Source organism: Sabethes cyaneus, chromosome 1 (genome assembly GCF_943734655.1).
Source record: "Sabethes cyaneus chromosome 1, idSabCyanKW18_F2, whole genome shotgun sequence".
In the NCBI taxonomy this organism is placed as follows: domain Eukaryota; kingdom Metazoa; phylum Arthropoda; class Insecta; order Diptera; family Culicidae; genus Sabethes; species Sabethes cyaneus.
The window spans coordinates 94,140,755-94,163,604 of record NC_071353.1 but is presented as its reverse complement, the minus strand read 5'-3'; the positions used below and the strand labels follow the sequence as shown (position 1 = coordinate 94,163,604).

Sequence of the window (22,850 nt, the reverse complement as noted above, 5' to 3'; positions counted from 1 at the left end):
TACATCAGGACCGGCTCGAGCCAAAAAAATATTCTTTAGACGGGTCTTATCTTTTTCTTCATTAGCTGCTGCTATAAAATAGAAATTTCGCTTATACTTTTGCCACTCATCTCGAATGTTGTTATTCGGTATCGATCTGAACTTAAAATGCGGTAAGTCCCATTTATCCATGATCTCCATCAATGGGTATGAGCGGTCCGCAAACTGTGTACAGCAATAATCGGGGCCTGTCACAAAAGACGATCATTAAGACTGTCGAAGCGGCCTTTTAACCCAATGCCCTTCTGGCATACAATAAAAGAGTCAAGAACCAAAAAAACGCCTAATTGTTTCAAATTTCTGGTAAGCTTGCATGAGCTACATGTATTTTGGGGTATGATCAATTCTGGTGAAGTTTCCTGGGAGACAGAGGATAATTTTCTGGGAAATGGTCCATTCTGGGGCATGGTTTTCTAGGAAAGGGTTCATTCCGGGAAAGTTTTCTGGAAACTGGTTCATTCTGGCAAAAAAAATCTGGCAAATAATTTTCTGGCAAGTGGTTTTCGGGCAAATGTCATACAATCTCTGCTACCTTAGTACTTCTATCATTGTCCGTAATCATTATAGAATGCTCCTTCGGTATCCAAACCGGATCTGGTATACCGCTTATATCCCCTTACTAACCCTAGGCCCCCGGTCGACTCAATTAACAACATTTTTTGGAGATATTTGGGACAGCTTGGATAAATAGGGACGAGCCCCAGAAACATTCATCTATTCATTATCAGAGATCCCCGTACTGGCCTTATTTTTAAACGGAATAAAAACACTTTCTGAACAATGCAACAATCACATTTGGCAAATTTATACTCTGAGTCCCACTTGAAATCACAAAAGTATTTTGACATATACCCACATTCAGAAGTAAACGTGACTGCTGTTCTATTACATACTGATAAGTTAAAAAGCCCTACACCACGTCAAGGTTCAGTTTTATCGTAGGGAAGTATTTATCGAGTGAAGGTGATATATTTAATAAAAGTGCACGGCTAACATTGTAAGCAAAGTTCATTTACAGTTATATTTCAAGCAGTCTTGCTCATTTTTTGTACTTTAACTTACGGTCAAACGAGTTTAGTTCTCCTTGCTGTAATGTTGCATCTGAAAATATCCTTTTAACTTTCTCCCGTCGTTTGCGATCACTGGTCTCTCGTAGCCTGAATTGTAATTTGGCTATAAATTCATTGTCCTGGCGAATTTCTCGTGTAGCTGCTCGTGCTTCTTGTTTCACCTTTTTCTGCAATTTTTTGTGTTGTTCTTTAATAGTAGGTTTAGGTAATGATCGCCGACGAATATCATCATAAATTCGTTCAATTTTTGGCTCTAGCAAACGTAGCTGCTTAGGTTTTTGTTCTGGAGCGACCAAACGCATTAATGATTTAGCCTTCAAGGACTTTGCGAGTGCAACGGTTTCTTTTAATACAGTATCTATCTGAGTTGGTAACGACAAAATATCGATTCTGTTAAGATTCAAGAGAAAATTTTCGCTGATGTAGGGTGATCCAGGTAAGCCAATTTGATTTTTACAAATATCGTTGATCATTCTCAACGAGCAATACAATGCTCTAAGTTTGAACTCCTCATCAATATAATCAAGCAGGAAATCTTCTGAGCGAAGTTGCAATTCAATTCCGACATCTGATTTTTCATCAATCGCGAGTAAACTATTCCAAGGCGCCGATGATTTAAATGGTGGTATAATTGCTATCGTTTCAACAATACGTTTAGGTGAGCACATATAAATGACTCCATTCAAAAAGTTGATAGCAGCAGGTAACATGCGCTTTGTTTGCTCTACACATTCTAACACGGTTGTAATAAGAAATAATCCCAGCGTAACATCTCTTCTAGAACAAATCAAGCACCGTGCAAGAATTTCACTTGCAAACACTAGAGCTGGCGAAACAACTGGATGACGAAAGTCAGATTCCGAGAAAAGAACTGGAATTAGCTTTATAAAGATCATTGTTTCGAGGGAAGGATATTGCCGCGGGCGTTTGCGGAACTCTTCTTGCTTTTCCTTTAAGACATCCAAAAACAATTGAGCAGTTTCTGCTGGATGATGTTGCATCAAATCGTACACATGTGGTGTGAAATGCTCTACTATTTCAAAGCAACTTGAAATTGATTCCAATTGAGAATCGTGAAAAAGATCGTTTATGTACTGAATGACAAAAGCAAAGAGTGACATTGTTTTCGGCTTGCTTTTGTAGATATAACTGTTAGAGTTAAGCATCCGCTTTAGGATGATAGTATGTTCGTAAGCGGTACGACAGTGTAATAATTTAAAAAACTCTTCATATTTTTGCGGTAGCTCGAAAGTTAAGGGTATATCGCCCATCTTATCTTGGGATGTTACAATTTTAGAAACCGAGCTGTCAGAATTGTTATCGATCTGCTGCAGATTTGATGGTTTTTTGCTTTTCACTATTTTTACGGTTTCTACGATATTTTTTAAATCTTCCTTCATATCTAAAAAACTATCACCCTCACTACCGGAACCACTACTATCCTCGTTTTGGAATTCACTACTACTTTCTTCGTTATTAACTTTTTCGAATTCATTTAGCATATTTCGATCTTCATCTTCAAAAATCAGTATGTGGGGGTCATTACACCCTTCTATTCCTTGTGTATCAGTATTACTTATGGTATCGTTGTTCTGATTCGCTATCGATAAAAAGGAATAGTCATCATCTAAATCATCTGCTGATCGATGTTTTGGTGCAAGATTGTTTTCCGTTACTTTCATTCTGAGCAATTTTTCACGCTCCAACTTTTCTAATTTCTGTCGCTCAATTAGTGCTAGCTCTGCTTCTGATTTTAATTTGTCTGCCGGCTTACCTCTGCGTTCAAAGATCATTTCACGCATGACTCTGTCATAGTCTTCTAGTTTTGGTCTTTCAGTTGAGCTTTTCGCAAAACCACCAACTACCGAAATCAGTCCGTGCCAGCTTTGGTCCAACTTTTGAGTCAATTGATAAACTTCATCATTCTCACGCTGCTTTTCAACCTTTCTCCGTTTTGATTCCGCTATTATTTCCTCTATCGCCGTTTTTCTGTCTTTGGATCGATCGTCATGCTCTCCTCCACCAAAATTGACAGCTTCTACAAATTCATCTGGAATTATAAAAAATGTTGTTATTCGAACAAATCTAGCAAACGCTATCAATAATTAAGTTAGCTAGGTATATCAAATCCGAAATATGTCGTGATAAGTGTGATGTTCCACTACACCCTACGTATATTTTGAAAATATTCAAAATATACTACGTATATTTTGAATAACCCCTAATGAGTAATGTATACCTATATAAATGGATTTCTGTCTGTCTGTCTGTCCCTATGTTCCTTATAGAACCGAAAACTACTGAACCGATCGGTGAAAATTTGCATGTAGGGGTTTTTGGGGCCAGAGAAGGTTCTCTCGATGCCAAAAGACCCCTCCCCCCACTAAGAGGGGGGGGGGGGGCTCCCATACAAACCTATGCCTATAAAAATGGATTTCTGTTTGCCCTATGTTCCTTATAGAATCGAAAACTACTGAACCGATCGGAGTGAAAATTTGGATGTAGGGGTTTTTGGTGCCAGGGAAGGTTCTTATGATGGTTACAGATCTGTCACCCCATTAAGAGGGGGGGGGGGCTCCCATATAAATGAAATACAAATTTCCTCTTAACTCGAGAATTAATCACGCAAATGGAACCAAATTTAGCATGTGGGTGTTTTTGTAGGCAATTTTTTTTTCTATGGTGAATTGAGACCACTCCCCTCTTCAGGAGGGGAATAATGACCCCTCTCCCTTTTAAGAAGGGGGGGGGGGCTTCCATACAAATGAAATACAAATTTCCTCATAACTCGAGAACTAATCAAGCAAATGAAACAAAATTTGACATGTGGGTGTTTTTGGAGACAAGAATTTTTTCTATGGTGAATTGAAACCTCTCCCTACTTTAGGAGGGGGGCTCCTATACAAATGAAATACAAATTTCCGCATAACTCGAGAATTAATTAATCAAATGGAACCATATTTGGCCTGTGGGTGTTTTTGGAGGCAAGAATTTTTTCTATGATGAATTAGGACCCCTTACCTTTTTAGGAGGGAGGCCTCCCATACAAATGAAATACAAATTTCCTCATAACTCGAGAACTAATCAAGCAAATGGAACAAAATATGACATGTGGGTGTTTTTGGAGACAAGAATGTTTTCTATGGTGAATTGAAACCTCTCCTCGCTTCAGAAGGGGGGGCTGCTATGCAAATGAAATACAAATTTCCTCATAACTCGAGAAGTAATCAAGCATATGGAACCAAATTTGGCATGTGGGGGGTTTTGGAGGTAGGAATTTTTTTATGATGGTTTGAGACCCCTCACCCCTGTGGTAGGGGGATAAGGACTCTCATACAAATAAAACAGAAATTTTTGCGTAACTCAAAAACTAATCGAACTCGAGAAATTTTAGATTCTTTCATAAAACATTAATCAATAACAAGACCACCAAAAACTATCAATAGTAACATTAGATAATTCAGCGCGATACGGCCATAGGCCGCGAGTGTTGCCGGCGACCTGTCGTCGGAAGCGCCGGCCACTGCGGGGGGCAGCCCGCCGTAGAGATCACCTCTATCTAGGTTTATTTATTTTCCTAGATCTACTGACCTCTATTTCCTTCAGTTGGGTTACCCCTGCAAAATGGTACTTTCTACGAAAAGATTTTCAGTGAAATGGTACATCCCGCGTAATGTTTTTCGCGAAATGCTATTCTGCGAAACTCTATATTCCGCGTTATGGTCAACCGAGAATTGGTGTTCCGCAAAATGGTATTCGGTGAAATGCTTTGTAATGATGGCGAATATTTAAATGCTATCCGCTTTATTTTATCAGGCTAAGCAATGGCGAGAGTTGTTCTATTTTACTGGGAAACCATGAGCTCCCCAGAAACTTGCAAAACTCGAGATTGTGACAAAGGTCATCCGAGATTAACGATTTATGTACAACACAGCAGTTTAATTTGTGGCAATACGAAGTTTGTCAGGTCAGCTAGTATTGGATAAACTTAACGAATGGCATAATTTGCTATTAGGGTCAGTCCCACCCGAATAACGTTATAAGCTTTTTGATAATCTCTATACGGGTGTTACTACCATACTCCTAAATCTTTTTTTAAATCTCGTAAATATGTACGGCTATAACAGAGTTCAGTTAGAACCAAGCTTTAAAATCATGTACAGGCGTTCAAGTTTTACTACATACTATCTTATCGTAGTTTTAAAGGGGTCGTAGCAACTTAACCCATTATGACCCGGGTGTACCTAAATTTGGACCAAATGAAGCGAAACTCTGTAATCTATTATATTATGGCTGAATGTGTCGGGACACGCAAGCTCGCCATTTGGAATGCTTTCAAGGTCAAAATATCCTTTTTTCCTTTTTTTTCGGGTTATCCAACTGGTCGCTTAATAGCGTATAAAACTCTGCGCTGGGCCCTTTTGTGATGTCAACAAAGTGTCAGGGAGACCTCAAACATCAGTTCTACCTGACGAGACAGGCACTGTCGCCCACTAAAACACAGGTAGAGCCCCAAGCATAGCCGTCACGCCTATACCCGCAGGCGGAGGCGTTCCGGCCCTGCGCGGACTCCACGAACTGACTCTAAGATCTCTCTGACAAAGGCCGGAATATCATATTTTAAATATAATGATGATGATGATGATAATGATGATGATGACGATGATGATGATAATGATGATGATGAGAAGAAAAATAATAGATCGAATTTGTAAATGTGCTTTGGACTTTTTGTACCACTCGAGTTGCAATATGTGGTATAGTGAAGAAGTGGAGGATTCGTCAGCCCCGCCTGACACCGGTCTTCAACCGCGCGCCCGCTTTTAGTTTTCCAACACAAACAACCACAAATGAACCAATAGGTAAGACAAATTTCGGAGCATTAGTGGTTATCAACTTATCAGGGCAAATTTAATCTTTCATCCCCTTAGCATTCACAGTGCATTCCCACGATACAAAGTAAATTGAATGCAGCACAAGCTGGACGTTCGCGGTAGTCGACGGAAGCTTCAAAATATAGAGACTCGCCCGCCTTCCAACCCCCGAGACCAAAGTGCTGTAAAACTCTGGGCTTAAACGTCTCTTTAAGACTCGACCTCTTCCCATCGACAGAGCCCGCGGGCGGCCATCAGAGCTCAGGACAGCCACGGGGCCAGTGCAAAAATCGCCGCCTAGCCGATACTCGAACACGCGACACGAATTGACCTAATTTTCCCATCCGCTACCTAAGAAGTGCTATTACCCGTAATCATTACAGAGTGGTCCTTCGGCATCCAATCGGATCTGGTATCCCGCTTAGATCCCCTTACTAACCCTAAGCCCCTGACCAACTCAATCAATCCGACATTTTTCGGAGATATTTGTGACAGTTGTGATAAATAGGGATGAATGCCAGAAAACTTCATCTATTGTCAGAGATCCCCATACTGGCCTTATTCTTAAATGGAATAAAAGCACTTTCTGAACAACAATCACATTTGGTAAATTTTTACCCCGAGTCCCACTTGAAATCACAAAAGTATTTTGATATATACCCACATTCAAAAGTAAACGTGACCGCTGTTCATTTACTGATTAGTTAAAAAGCCCTACACCACGACAAGGTTCAGTTTTATCGTAGGGGGAATGCTTTCAAGGTCAAAATAGCGCAGGTTTAATATTTCGTAGGCTCAGTTTCAAACAAACAAATTACAAAGTTGTTCACAGATTTCTTATCGAATTTTGTGATAGACTTTACATATAAATACCAATTTATATGTCAGGTAATGTTTCGTCACTAAATGTAGACTTTTTCATGCGTTTTGGAGACAAAGTTTTTTTCGCCATTTTTTCAACTTTTTTCCGCCATTTATCACAACTTTGCACGGTTGAAAATACAGATGAAATGACAAAAACTGGCAGATTATATCACACACACATCAGATTGATGTCTTATCTCTCTTGTAGTGATATATTAACAATGCTAACTATTGAAATTCAGCATTAAACAGGTTTTGAAGACGAAGTATGATATATCATACGCTCGGACATAATGGGTTAAATGAGAACTGTGAGTAATACTGTGAAGCAACAATTTTAGTTTTTTTATACTCTTAGTGGTTTATTGACCAAATTATAATCCTGATAACAGCTATAAAACCGTTTTAATGCCTAGTGCCGACCCTTCAGAAGGTTTTAAGGCAGTTTTTAGTATAACAATAATGTTTCGTTAGACCATGTACTTTCTTTCTTTAAGCAAAGTTTCAAATTTAATGCATATCTCAAAAACTATCCTACTTTAAAGTTTCCTGACCGCATTTTCGGATGCAGCGGCCAATTTTACAAGAAAAATCACCTTCAGTTTCCATTCGGGATACTCTATCCAATGGCCCAGCACGCGAAGAATAACTTCTTTGCTTCCTTCGAGAGGCAAACCTATTTGATAAAATTTAACACAAATTGTAACTATAATTCAGAGTGGCGAATGAACTTCTAGGTTTAAAACCACTCTCTAATAAAAATCAATACCAACCAACCAACCGCGTTCAGTTTACTGAGTTCATAAATGCTTTTAACTAGTGTTATCTTTAAAACGAAACAAGATAGAGCGATATTCACTTCAGCAATTTTATAGCTTGAAGTATTTTGAGTAATATTGCAGAAGACGGAGTTCCTCTATTTCGAACCGTTTTCATATTTGGGCGTTTTTCCTGAATCAAGTTAGGGTGACTTTTTATTTTTTTTTTTTTTTGCATTTCTCGCAAAACATTGCTTTTTAGATGACTTTTGAGGCTCAATAAGACGCAACTTTTGGTGAAAAACCCGATTTAATCCACCTAGTGGGGAAAGGATTCTTTGTTATACCATCGTATATGTCATTTGATATGGACATTTCCAGCTCAAATATTGCTTTTGATTTGATTTTCAATTTGTAATTTTTATAAACAAGGTTTGATGACACAGCCAGGGAGAGTTCTGGCAGCACGGTTCAGAATTGTTTTTATTTTATCGCTCCGTTGCTTTCGAAATTTTCAGTGTTAAAACTCAGTATTTATTTCTGCAGTTTGCGCGAGTGCGTTGTTTAGTGCTGATGGCTTCCTAATCCCGCTGATTTACAAAGGATAAGCACGGATAAGTATATTTTCGAACTTAATACTAGAGACAGACATACAATTGTACCAGCGTTGTACCTGTACAATTGTATGTCTGTCACCGTGTACAACGATAGAATCACAGAGAACAGACATACATTCAGGGACAAATTTTTCGGGAATTCTTGGATAAAATTTCAAATTAAAATCACCTAATATGCTAGAGTCACCACCACTATAGTTTCCCAACTAAATGATTCTTTTGATTTGCACACTGACAACCTTTGGCTCCTCTGGCGCTAGTATATATGGACTGTAACCGTTATGCTAGCGCCAGAAGCTAGCTGTTGTGAGTTTAGTGTAGAATTTTATGCGCCTTTAGCGACATCATCACTATAGTTTCCCAACTAATTTGACATAAGTTTTATCCAAGTGGGGACCTTTCGCTTGGATGTCTGTTCTCTGTGATAGAATCACGCAAGCAAAGTGGTACAACGGTGGTTTCAGTACCTACCTCCTTTATACCAGAGACAGACATACAATTGTACCAGCGTTGTACCTGTACAATTGTATGTCTGTCACCGTGTACAACGATAGAATCACGCAAGCAAAGTGGTACAACGGTGGTTTCTGTACCTACCTCTTTCACCGTTGTACGATGGTTCAACTGCTCGATTGTTACTGCGCGCAGCGCCATTGACTGGTAGTTGTGATAACAAACACTAAGCAGAGTTTTAAAATGGTTATTATTTTGGAAGATTTTGGCAAAGATTTAGCGCTAAGCGCTCGGCATCTTAGAATTTTATCTTAGAAGTTTATATTTCGCGAATAGAAACGAAAATCAACGCTTAGACCATGCGATTAGAGAATATCAGTGATGAGCACAACCACGTACAACGTACAACAGTATGTCTGTCACCCTTCCGTTGTACATGTACAACGCTGTACACGTACAACGCTGGTACAATTGTATGTCTATCTAGGGTATAATACTCTACATAGTTGCTGTTTATCTTCCGCCCAATTCGAGTACCGAGCTATACTCAGCTCAAGTAAGAGCAACACAGTGTGTTTTGGATTGTCTTTTAGAATCGGACATAATCTTGTCAATAGGCGATTTCAATTTACCTGACTTGAGGTGGAAGGCAGACGAAGAATGGGTATATTCCTTAGAGTGCCTCAGCTGAAATTGAATTACACTTTACAGACGCAATGTCACAGAGAACAGACATCCAAGCGAAAGGTCCCCACTTGGATAAAACTTATGTCAAATTAAATGGGAAACTATAGTGATGATGTCGCTAATGGCGCATAAAATTCTACACTAAACTCACAACAGCTAGCTTTTGGCGCTAGCATAACGCTTACAGCCCATATATACTAGCGCCAGAGGAGCCAAAGGTTGTCAGTGTGCAAATCAAAAGAATCATTTAGTAGGGAAACTATAGTGGTGGTGACGCTAGCATATTAGGTGATTTTAAGGGGGCGTAGTACTTTTTCAACTTAAAAAAATCGAAATTTTTTTCATTGATTATTTCGAAAGATTAACATTTTGACCATATGTGTTTCAAGTCGTGATAATCATAATACTCACGTAAATGACTTTCTAAAAGACTTTGTCTTATGTCATGTATTTAAAGTAAATAAATAAATAAATAAATAAATAAATAAATGAATTGCAAAAATTGACAAAGTTACAGCTATTTGTACCGCGCATGTCTGAAGCGATTACACGGCGAATAAAAAGTTCAACGTCGTTTTTCTCGAAACTAGGTTTTGAAAGTCGGTACCATAAATATCTCAAAAACGGCTCAAGCAATTCTCATGATTCTTTTTTTGTTTTAAAGCCAACAAAATTATCTAGTGTTTGATCCATCCTTTTTTGATATTACTATTTTTGTATTTTTTAGAAATGTTTAAAGTCAATTTTTTCGACTAAAAACCTTACTTTTATGTTTGAATGTCCGCCATTTTGTTTTGTGCTCGAATTTTAAAAAAAGGATGGGTCAAACACGAGATAATTTAACATACTTTCATGTCGTTTTGGAAATTTTCAATTCGGATAAGACCCCCAGCGCCAATCCATGGTACCGCAAATCATGTATTTTTCGAACGATCATGTTCAAGGAGCCGTAGGGGAGAGAAGAGGTTCACATATGCAAACAAAATTGTAAATATTAGTATAAAGTGCAATGTTTGGAATGCAAAAGATCCGAATCGATTCGCTTTTCGCGTTATCGAGAATAAAATATTTGAAATTAGGCAAAAAATATGGTGTAAAAAGTACTATGCCCCCTTAATTTGAAATTTTATCCAAGAATTCCCGAAAAATTTGCTCCAAAATGGATGTCTGTTCTCTGTGGCAATGTTTTCCAATAGACCAAATCATCATACCGTCAACTGACAGATACTGGCGCCCTTGTTTACATTTTGGAAAATTTTCCTTTTCGTTTATAGCGAATGTAGCGTGTGTTTTACCATTTTACAGGCATAATGGCTTTTTAAATTTAGTCCTAATGCTGTTTAAACTCGGGTTAAACAACAAACTTGCCGACTAAACAGCTGAAACTTTTTTGGACTCTGCGGTCTGTTTGTAAACAAGGGCGCCAGTATCTGCCAGATGACGTCACCTTGATTTGGTCTATGGCTTGAGACAAATTGTCGACTAACATTTGAAAAGGGCGGATAAGCCAACTGCCAAACAGAACGAGTGAGAGTTCATTTTCCTATGCTGCTCTAGCAAAAAATAATTCTCACTCGTTCTGTTTGACAGTTGGCTTATCCGCCCCTTTCATATGTTGGTCGACAATTAATCATATTGTCAACACGTATGGTAGGCTCTTGGACCTGGTATTTACCAATAGACCAAATCATCATACCACAGAGAACAGACATCCAAGCGAAAGGTCCCCACTTGGATAAAACTTATGTCACATTAGTTGGGAAACTATAGTGATGGTGTCGCTAAAGGCGCATAAAATTCTACATTAAACTCACAACAGCTAGCTTCTGGCGCTAGCATAACGCATATAGTCCATATATACTAGCGCCAGAAGAGCCAAAGGTTGTCAGTGTGCAAATCAAAAGAATCATTTAGTTGGGAAACTATAGTGGTGGTGTCGCTAGCATATTAGGTGATTTTAATTTGAAATTTTATCCAAGAATTCGCGAAAAAATTGTTCCTGAATGGATGTCTGTTCTCTGTGATCATACCGTCAATTGACAGATACTGGCGCCCTTTTTTACATTTTGGAAAATTTTCCTTTTCGTTTATAGCAAATGTAGCGTGTGTTTCAACATTTTAAAGGCATAATGGCGTTTTAAATTTATCCTAATGCTGTTTAAAACAACAAACTTGTCGTTTAACAGCTGAAACATTTTTGGACTCTGCGGTCTGTTTGTAAACAAGGGCGCCAGTATCTGCCAGATGACGTCACCTTGATTTGGTCTATACCCCAGAATGTCTTGATATAGTAGCACCGCCCTCTTCATTGTTGCCTGTCGACAATCATCACGAACCATTCATTTTATTACTTGACGAGATGGACGCGACAATACCTGACGACCAAGTTGATCAGATCAGATTTGACTACTCTGCATGTGACTATGATATGTTGAACTCCATTTTTGCGGACATGGAGTGGGATAATCGATTTTCTGACACTGACTCAGTTGACCAGATGCTACTTGTTGTCTATGATTCACTTTTATGCGTTTTTACTAGACATGTGCCCAAAAAAAGACAAGTGTTGATCTCCAACTTCAAGCAACCGTGGTGGACCCCTCAGCTTCGAAACCTTCGTAACAACCTCCGTAAAATGCGCAACCAATATTTCTTTACTAAAAGCGAACCTGATAGAGCTAAACTTCGGGAGCGTGAGGATGAGTACAAAGCTGTCCTTACCGCAACATATGACAACTATTTGCAAAGGATTCAGTCTGCCGTTAAACAGGACCCCTGTTTCTGGAATTTTGTTAAGAAACGTAAAACTGGAAACAATATTTCTCCGTCGGTCAAGCTCAGAATCAGCTAATCTTTTCGCTACGTTTTTCGAGGGCGTATTTGGTAAAGCATCACCCGTCTAGCGACACTGCTTCGAGCATATACCGTTCCGTGATATTAATCTACCACTAGTGCAGTTTTCTATAGACGAGGTTCGGAAAGCTCTTGAAGATCTCGATTCAACGAAAGGACCTGGAACAGACAGTCTACCACTATTTAAAAAAAAACTGCGCCGTTAGCTTGCATCGCCGATTACCGCTGTTTTTAACCACTCAATCAGTAGTGGATCCTTCCCAATTGCATGGAAAATGGTGTCCAACGTGCCGATCCATAAGTCCGGAAGTTACAAATCGGTCACCAACTACCGTGGCATATCCATACTTTGCAGCCTCAGCAAGGTATTCGAAAAACTACTCCATACAACTATATACAGGTCAGTTGCACCGATCATCTCTAACAGCCAGCATGGATTTATGAAGCATCGTTCGGAAACATCAAATCTTATGTGCTACGTCACAGCGATATCACGTGAGCTAGAAGCTAAGCGGCAAGTGGATTCGATCTATTTTGATTTTGCGAAAGCTTTTGATGCTGTACCACACAATCTCATTATTGAAAAACTGAACTACATCGGATTTCCCTCATGGTTTACCGAATGGCTTTACTCATACTTATCCGATCGCAAAGCACTCGTTACAGTAAACTCCGTGCGCTCCAGAACATTTGACATATCGTCTGGTGTCCTTCAAGGCAGTGTGCTTGGCCCGCTCATCTTTATAATTTATATTAATGACCTGGTCGAGCTGCTGTCATCATCGAAATTATCGTTTGCCGACAATCTAAAATTTTTTCGGGTGATTGCTGCTCCTGCCGATTGTGTTGCATTACAGGAGGATATTAATCGTTTGCTAGTCTGGTGCAGTGACAACGGGATGCGTGTTAACAGCAATAAATGTAACGTAATATCATACATTCGCCATAACACTGTTTTTCTTCATCAATACAGCATGGGAACGGATTGTCTGGAACGTGTTAACTCTATTCTCGACCTAGGCGTTACTATCGACTCTAAATTGAGGTTCGACGAGCATATTAGTAGAGTCACTGCTAAAGCATACACTCAAGTACTTTTTTTACACAGTTTAGTTTTTTGAGTATTAAGAACGGGGTAACTTAAAGACCATTTATTTATTTCTTAATACCTTTGGGAGTAGCTCGACATTCCTCACGTAGATTGTAAATAGTTCCTTAACTGCACCGTTTCCGAGTAATCGAAAAAACAAACCGTGTAAAAAAAGACTTGAGTGTACACCGTGCTTGGTTTTTTGCGACGCCATGCGTCTGGGTTCACTGACGTTTATTGCATCAAGACGCTATATTGCTCTCTCGTACGCAGCATTTTGGAGTATGCTTCCCCGGTTTGGGCTCCTGCACACGTAACACAGATTCTTGCGATTGAGCGAATCCAGAAAATTTTTTGCGATTCGCCTTGCGTCAGCTACCGTAGAATGATCTAGTCAATCTTCCCAGTTACATAGACCGTTGTCAACTGATTAGCCTGGATACACTCGCAGTCCGGCGCGTCAAACAGCAGCGTCTGTTTATATTCTATAAGGTCGAATGTGGATTGCCCGGAACTCCTGTACCAGATACCGTGGAATGTACCTCCTCGTCGGCTTCGGAATCCACCGTTATTGGCCATCCAATTCCACAGAACAAATTATGGTGTGAATAACTGTTTTAATGTCTGCTTGCGTGTATAGTAATAGAATCCGTGGCTTAAATTAGTTATTAAGTAAACAATCTGTACGACGTAGTCGAAGATGGTGAAATAAATTATTCTTAATCTAACCGCACTGTCTTTTAATTGCACGTCCGCTAGTTGCACGATCGTGCAATTGAAAAACAGTTATCTGTCAAACTACACGTGGTTTCCTAGGTGGTTGCTATAAACAAAAATGCAGCGTTGCCGAATAAAAACTCTCTCTCTCTGCATTACGTAGATATATTACAAACAAATTAATACAAATTTTGCTAAACTTTGACGCATTGGACACCTATTCATTAAGCTTTTGGTTCGTTTGTAAAGATTTAAATGTTTTTCCCAAAATCTAGCGCACTTGTGAATGCCTCTGAAGAGTTCTTTACGGTGATAACAATTAAAAAACGCAATTCGCTAGTCGTATCGCCTCGTTCGTGCAATTAGCGAACGAATGCTGTATTTTAAAATACTTTACAGTAAATATCTAAAGTTACTTCCACTGAATTCTTAAAGTTAGAACCTAAACTTGCGGACATCAATATTTATGTTACTTTATATTGAGACTGTAGAGTTTCGCAGAATACCATTTTGCGAAAAACCTTACGCGGGATGTACCATTTCACTGAAAATCTTTTTGTAGAAAGTACCATTTCGCAGGGATGACCCAACTGAAGGAAAGTAATAGAGGTCAGTAGATCTAGGAAAATAAGCCAGCGGCCAGCGGGTTCCGCTTCCGACGGTAGGTCGCCGGCAACACACGCGGCCTGTGTCCGTTTCGCCCTGAATCATCTAACGCTACTATTGATAGTTTCTGGTGGTCTTGTTATTGACTAATGTTTTATGAAAGAGTCTATAATTTCTCGAGTTCGATTAGTTTTTGAGTTACGCAAAAATTTCTGTTTTATTTGTATGAGATTCCTTATCCCCCTACCACAGGGGTGCGGGATTTTAAACCATCATAAAAAAATTCCTTCCTCCGAAACCCCCCACATGCCAAATTTGGTTGCTTGATTAGTTCTCTAGTCTCACTCAATTCACCATAGAAAAAAAAATTGCCTGCAAAACACCCACATGCTAAATTTGGTTCCATTTGCTTGATTAGTTCTGGAGTTATGAGGGAATTTATATTTCATTTGCATGGGAGCCCCCCTTCTAAAAAGGCAAGGGGTCCCAATTCATCATAGAAAACATTTTTGCCTCCAAAAACACCCACATGCCAAATATGGTTCCAATTGATTAATTAGTTCTCGAATTATGAGGAAATTTGTATTTCATTTGTATAGGAGCCTTCCCCCCTCCTCCTAATTCCTAATTCACCATGGAAAAAATTCTTGCCTACAAAAACCTTCACATGCCAAATTTGGTTCCATTTGTTTGATTAGTTCTCGAGTTATGAGGAAATTTGTATTTCATTTGTATGGAAGTCATAATCCCCCTTCTAAAGAGGGGAGGGGTCTCAATTCACCATAGAAACAATTCTTGACTCCAAAAACACCCACATGCTAATTTTGTTCCATTTACCTGATTAGTTCTCGAGTTATGCAGAAATTTATGTTTTATTTGTATGGGAGCCCCCCTATTAGTGGGGGGACGGGTCTCTAACCATCACTAAAACCTTCCCTGGCCCCAAAAACCTCTACATGCAAATTTTCACGCCGATCGGTTCAGTAGTTTTCGATTCTATAAGGAACATTTGGGCAGACAGACAGAAATCCATTTTTATAGGTATAGATTTGTACACGGTAAAAAATCATCACGTTTATTTCAAGTGTTTTTGCATTTGCTTCAATTTGTCACGTCGCACTGCAAATTGCAGTGATTTAGCATTGATTTTCGAGAGATTTCTATTTTTTAACAAAGAGATCTTCCGTTGAAAAGTATTTAATGGAAAACACCATCCGCATGACTGTTTTCATCCATTGAAATTGAATTTTCTTTTGCAATTCGTAAATGTCAAATGCTTGCGAAACAAAAGTGCAACTTATAGTAGTCAGCAGAAAAAAAGAAAACCAGAAGATTAAACCATGTTTTCCTTTGAAATCACTGATATTCTGGAGCGTGAGTATTGTGAATTTATCTCTTTAGTCGAAATTATTAAATTAAATGTTTTTAGTATACGGAATTGATCAGATGGAGACGGACATGAATCCCGTAGCGGCATTCAACAATATTTAGCTGGAACTATAATCCAGTTCAATTATCGGTGATCGTGGATAACATGTTAATGTCATTCATTATGGTATATTATATCACACGTTATATTAATATAATTTAATAAATTAACTTGTCGAACAAATTAAGTTTCATCATGCATTTTTTTCAATTCATTTGACAGTCCCAAATTCAAAACATAGCACACTCGAAATTGAAGTGATTTTCTGTTGGTTTCATCGTCCTTTGTATTGACTCATTTACAATAGATTTTCATTTCGAATTATAATGTTTGGCAAGTAGTGCTAATTCAAAAGTAAATCACTTCACTTTAACGTGATATTTTTTTACCGTGTATGGAAGCCCCCGTCTTAGTGGGGGGGGAGGGGTCTCTAACCATCATAAGAACCTTCCCTGGCTCCTAAAACCCCTACAAGCAAATTTTCACGCCGATCGATTCAGTAGTTTTCGATTCTATAAGGTACATACGGACAGACAGACAGAAATCCATTTTTATAGGTATAGATATTTCAGGTCGCGTTCGTAAATCAACTTAGCAACAAAATAATGGAACAACACGTTCCACATGAACCACTTTTTGATAAATAATTTTTATCATCAAAGTTTGAATGTGCCCTTGATAAAACATCTGACTCTTTAAGAAAACACGCAACATCACCGTTGTGTGAATCAGATATTATCCCACATCTGACTCGAGTAGGGTTTTAGCTACCATTCTCGTAAAGAACTCAGGAAGAAGTAAATGTAGGTATAAACATACTCAACGGTATATTCATTTTCGCGCTTTATATTGAGTATGCGCTACTTTGGTAGCTTCTGACTATCAATTATAACTTGATTAAATCGTAGGCTATCCTATTATCACATGCCAAATCACACGTTAAGAATGCTTCATCAATCTCAAGCGATTGACATTTGCTTCAAATATTGTTTAAAAACCAACTCGAAGGATGTTCTTATGCCATGCAAGAAAGCACTAAAAACAGAAAACTCTCCCCGACTTTCTCGCACGATATCTTCGAACGGAATGGAAAATACATCAAAGATCAAACCCAAAGAAAAGCCGTGAAAAAAATCCGAAGCAGGTGCTTCCAAGGTTACAAAATTTGAAATCAAACCAGGAGTACCCACCGCTTTCTAGTGCACCAAAAATCACTGGCACATCCAATTTACATTAAGAGATTAAATTGGGAAAGGAATTTGTGAAGTTCGCTGACTTTGTGGGTTGGATATTTGAAACTTTCAACATCTCGGATCCACTTAAGGTTTCTACGCTGCCGCTGGAAGCATACCCAGGTAACCATTAAGCATTAAAATAAGCAGTAAATCAGTCGTTTATTAGCATCCCTGGCGTTTTATACTGCAGGTTGTTGTTTATCAGCTTTTTGACTGCATAACTGTTGCAAATTGGCATCCAAAATTCTATTTAAATTCTTCTTGTTGGTAACTAGCTGCAAATAAGCATTATCAGCACTATAAGAGGGCTAGCAGTAAAGTAGCCGCATATTTTGCCAAAATAACATTTAAGTAGCATTTAAGGCAACTTAAATGCTTATTGGCTTGCTTTTAAATTGCATTGGAAATGCTTATTGGTTACCTGGGTATCTGTCCCATGTTACAAAACACGAAAATGAGAAAATCACACTCAAAGTTGAAAAAGTGATTTTTTAAAATTGTGTAGTTTTGATGTTATTATATTGCTTTAGCTTTATATATTGGGTATGCGCTACTTTGGTAGCTTCTGACTATCAATTATAATTTAACTAGCTGACCCGACAAACTTCGTATTGCCACAAATTAACCTGTGTTGTACATAAATCATGAATCTCGGATGATCTTTGTCACAATCTTGAGTTTTGCAAGCCCCCCAGCGGGCGGCGCTTCCGACGGCGGGTCACCGGCAACACTCGCGACCGTCTCGTCCTGAATGATCTAGTGTTACTATAGATAGTTTTTGTGGTCTTGTATTGACTAATGTTTTATGGAAGAGTCTCGAATTTCTCGAGTTCGATTAGTTTTTGAGTTTCGCAAAAATTTCTGTTTTATTTGTATGAGAGTCCATATCCCCCTACCACAGGGGTGAGAGGTCTCTAACTATCGTAAAATAAATTCAAGACTCCAAAATCTCCCACATGCCAAATTTGGTTCCATTTGCTTCATTAGTTCTCAAGTTATAAGGAAATTTGAATTTCATTTGTATGGGAGCTCCCCTCTTAAAAGGGGAAGGGATCGTAATTCACCATAGAAAAAATTTCTGCCATCTAAAACTCCCACATGCCAAATTTGGTTCCATTTGATTGATTAGTTCTCGAGGTAAGAGGAAATTTGCATTTCATTTGCATGGAAGCCCACCCTCTTAAAGGGGAGATGGGCCATAACTCGCTTTCTAAAGAAGAGAGGGGTCTCAATTCACCATAGAAAAAAATCTTGCGTCCAAAACCACTTACATGTCAAATTTGGTTCCATTTGCTTGATTAGTTCTCGAGTTATGAGGAAATTTGTATTTCATTTGTATAGGAGCCCCCCCCCCCCTCTCTTAAAAAGGGGAAATCCATAGAAAATATACCATAGAAAATATTCTTGCCTACAAAAACACCCACATGATAAATTTGGTTTCATTTGCTTGATTAGTTCTAGAGTTATGAGGAAATTTGTATTTCGTTTGTATGAGAGCCCCCCCTCTTAAAAAGGTAAGGGGTCCTAATTCATCATAGAAAAAATGGTTGCCTCCAAAAACACCCACATGCCAAATATGGTTCCATTTGCTTGATTAGTTCTCGAATTATGAGGAAATTTGTATTTCATTTGTGTAGAAGCACCCCCTCTTAAAGTTGGGAGGGGTCCTAATTCACCATGGAAAATATTTTTGCCTCCAGAAACCTCCACATGCCAAATTTGGTTCTATTTGCTTGATTAGTTCTCGAGTTATGAGGAAATTTGAATTTCATTTGTATAGGAGCCCCCCCTCCTAAAGTGGGTAGGGGTCCCAATTCATCATAGAAAAAAATTTTGTCTCCGAAAACACCCACGTGCCAAATTTTGTTCCATTTGCTTGATTAGTTCTCGAGCTATGAGGAAATTTGTATTTCGTTTGTATAGGTGCCCCCCCTCTTAAAGTGGGGAGGGGTCCTTATTCACCATAGAAAATATTCTTGCCCTCGAAAACTTTAACATGCCAAATTTTGTTCCATTTGCTTGATTAGTTCTTCAGTTATGAGGAAATTTGTATTTCATGTGTATAGGATCCCCCTCCTAAAACGGGGAGGGGTCCCAATTCATCATAGAAAAAATTTTTGTCTCCAAAAACACCCACATGCCAAATTTGGTTCCATTTGCTTAATTACTTCTCGAGTTATGAGGAAAATTGTGTTTCTTTGGTACAGGAGCCCCCCTCTTAAAGTGGGGAGGGGTCCTAATTTACTATAGAAAATATTCTTGCCCTCGAAAACCTTCACATGCCAAATTTGGTACCATTTGCTTGATTAGTTCTCGAGTTATGAGGAAATTTGTATGGAAGCCCCCCTTTTTAAGAGGAGAGGAGTTATAATTCCCCTTATAGAGAGGGGAGGGGTCTCAATTTACCATAGAATAAATTCTTGTCACCGAAAACACCCACATGCCAAATTTTGTTCTATTTGCTTGATTAGTTGTCGAGTTATGCAGAAATTTGTGTTTCATTTGTATGGGAGCCCCCCCCTCTTAGTGGGGGGAGGGGTTTCTAACCATCACTAAAACCTTTCCTGGCCCCAAAAAACCTCGACATGCATATTTTCATGCCGATTGGTTCAGTAGTTTTCGATTCTATAAGGAACATACGGACAGACAGACAGACAGAAATCCTTCTTTATAGGTATAGATTAAATCACAGGCTATCCTTTTATCACATGCCAAATCACACGTTAAGATTGCTTCATCAATCTCAAGCGATTGACATTTTGCTTCAAATATTGTTTAAAAACCAACTCGGAGGATGTTCTTATGCCATGCAAGAAAGCACTAAAAACAGAATTTATTTGTCCCTCTTTGAGATAATGTTGAAAAACTTCACTAAATTTTGTATGCAACTTGAAAACATTTTATATGAAAAGGTATATGCAGCGAGACAAATATACGTCCTTTTTTTCAGTGGGACAAATTGTCTTCAAATTTTTGCGAGGTTTTCTAATATAAACACCATGTTTTCGATTCATATTATAAAAACACATATATAATTGTAACGTTTGACAACAAAATGTCGAAAATGACAAAATGTAACATGGGATAATTATGCTTCCACCGGCAGTACGTGCCTCCCACAGTTAAGACATATTTGAAGCAACTAACAGCATAATAACCCCTCTTTTCAGCTATAATATATTTTGATGATTAATACGTTGAACAAGGCTGAGCATTTGATCACTGTAATTACAGCGGAATGGCCGAAGTATCATCCCAAAATTCGAGCTTTTCAAACAATTATTAAATATGTCTAACTACAACGCATTTGCGCTCTGTGAAACTTTTCTCAGTTCAACTAATAATCTCAACTTCCACGATTTCAACATAATCCGACAAGATCGGGAATCACATGGTGAAGGAGCTTTGGACACGTTGAAGTGATGGCTTGAAGAACGGTGCCTTATATTTCAGCCTTTCATGGGAGACCCCCTTATACATGCCGGATAGATAGAAGAAATATTGGCGTATATAGTTATATATGCCGGATCGATAGATACGAGAAATATTGGCTTATATTTTTACTTACCATTCAACTGTCCACCTTCTTCATCCGACATATCATCGTTATCTACCGGCTCGTCAAGGTGCTCTATTTCTTCTAATGTATGACCCCTATGAGTAAGTTTAATAGAATCGTTCAAGCAGTACAATTGCTTTCGCCTTGATGAAAGAGGTTGACCTTGTTTGCGGTGATCAACAAATCTATTAGATTTGTTCTTCATTAAAAAATCATTGCTGATTGTTTTCTTCCGCTTTTCTATAGCCTGAGCTCGATGAATTCCCGGTGCACAAAATTGGCCGTCTTGCCATTTGTCTCGATTGAGGATGCTAAACTTGGACTTCTTCGTTTGAATTTCAAACGGGTTGGACGTCTTTACGCCGAGCGATTGCTTTTGTTTGAACAGTACTTTAGATATACCTTGATTGATTTTAGTCTTCGCCATTTTTTGAATATTTCAATCAATGTCTAAAATTCACCGGTCACGTTTATAAACTTTATCAATTATTCTCGACTCATAATAAAATAACACTACTAAATTTATTAACAGAGACTGACACTGGCGACCTGAAGCCTGAGATCGCTAACATCGCTAAGGTCAGATGTCAAATAACATGTGGCGTGGGCAGGGTTGCCACATGCCTAGATTATTCTGTGTTTAACAGCTGATCAGAGCTGCCACAAATACAGATATTTGTGCATACATAAATTTGAGACCCATCAATTATTTCAGTTGCTGTGATTTCTGGCTCTACTAATGTTCCTGAATTTTAAAGTAGTCCATAAACTATTTATGTTATTTAAAAGATTAGATCGAGAAAATTAAATACTCCGGAGAAAACGGCAGGCTCCCAAATTTATGCATGCACAAATATCTGTATTTATGGCAGCTCTGCAGCTGATATTTGAAAGAAACCGCCTGTACACGCAGAAAAATGATGACAGTTTGAAACAACAATTCAAGAGCAACATTTCAAATAGGCCGAAGTCAAAACTGACAGTTTCGAGAAAATCGATGTTGAAACTTGAGCATCATTTTTTAACTCCTTATTTGATATAAACAGTGTTGCTTAGAATTGAATGTCACATTATGATGCAAAAACATAATAGTTTAATGTGTAATGCAACAACTAGCAGAAAAAAACATTGATTTACTTTGTAATTTGCAAAAATATGCGTTTGGCCGTTTTCGGAGATCATTCGGTAATACGACTTTTTCATAAGGCTGATTTGATTATCAATTGTTGATGGGGCCTTTGACATGAGGCTTTTATTTACTGTCAGTGGTGATATGATTTTGGTGTTGGGCCAGTTTTTAAACAGCGTTTCGCGTTTGGCCTTTTTTTTATCACGTTGTTTTGAAGCGCAATGGCTAGAAAAGGTTAAAAATTCGTAACTGGGACACCGATCTGCTTTATTATTTCTACTAGAAAAGTTGGGGTTTAATTTCATCGGCAAATCTGCCACCGTTCAACAGGTTTATGAAGCGGGACGTGTTACCCGTGAGGTGCGGCAGTCGCTATTGGTAGTGTGAAGCAGCAGCAGTTCATTCATTTAGCATTTCTAACTCACCACAGCGTGCAAGTGCATCACGCCTCGGCAGTTCAGCGATAGTAAATGTCTCGGGCGCGCTACTAACGAACTCTGTCCGGTTCCTCCACAGGTGATATATAAATACAGCGAAATAGTTTTTTTCGTGTAAACCGAAAAGTAACTTAAATTTTTGTTGCCGCGCAGGCTTAAGTACTAAACATGTCGTGTATGTGAATGACCGTGTTATTTATGCAGGTAGCATCGTATTGTTTTTTTCGGTCGTCCGTCGAGTCTCTCGCGCAATTGTACGGCGGGGATCATCTTCGCAGCAGCAACTGCAGAACTGGCTGTTTCTAAAATATTTAATTTGCACTGTTAACAATTGATTACCAACGGAAATTCAAAAATTGTGTATTTATTACTTACTAAACGTACTTAACCGGAGATGGCCAGTGATTATTCGCCACTATGCGTAGAAATCCCA

At 38.6% G+C, this 22,850-nt stretch overlaps 1 protein-coding gene across 1 annotated transcript; it reads right to left on the bottom strand.

Annotated features, from left to right (window-relative positions):
- Positions 1-1,045: 1,045 nt before the first annotated feature.
- LOC128738361 (nucleolar protein 14 homolog) lies at positions 1,046-21,394 on the bottom strand. Its single transcript, XM_053833417.1, has 2 exons — positions 20,861-21,394; positions 1,046-3,159 (listed from the first exon to the last, which is right to left on the bottom strand). The coding sequence occupies exons 1-2, from the start codon at positions 21,276-21,278 to the stop codon at positions 1,079-1,081; spliced, it is 2,499 nt and encodes an 832-aa protein (XP_053689392.1). The 5' UTR covers positions 21,279-21,394; the 3' UTR covers positions 1,046-1,078.
- Between the last annotated feature and the right edge of the window lie 1,456 nt (positions 21,395-22,850).

Excerpts from the sequence above, each read along its gene's own strand:
- LOC128738361 (XM_053833417.1), bottom strand. The coding sequence starts at position 21,278 with ATGGCGAAGACTAAAATCAATCAAGGTATATCTAAAGTACTGTTCAAA. Across the intron at positions 3,160-20,860 it reads AGAAGGTGGACAGTTGAATG|ATGAATTTGTAGAAGCTGTC; the intron begins GTAAGTAAAAAT and ends TTATAATTCCAG.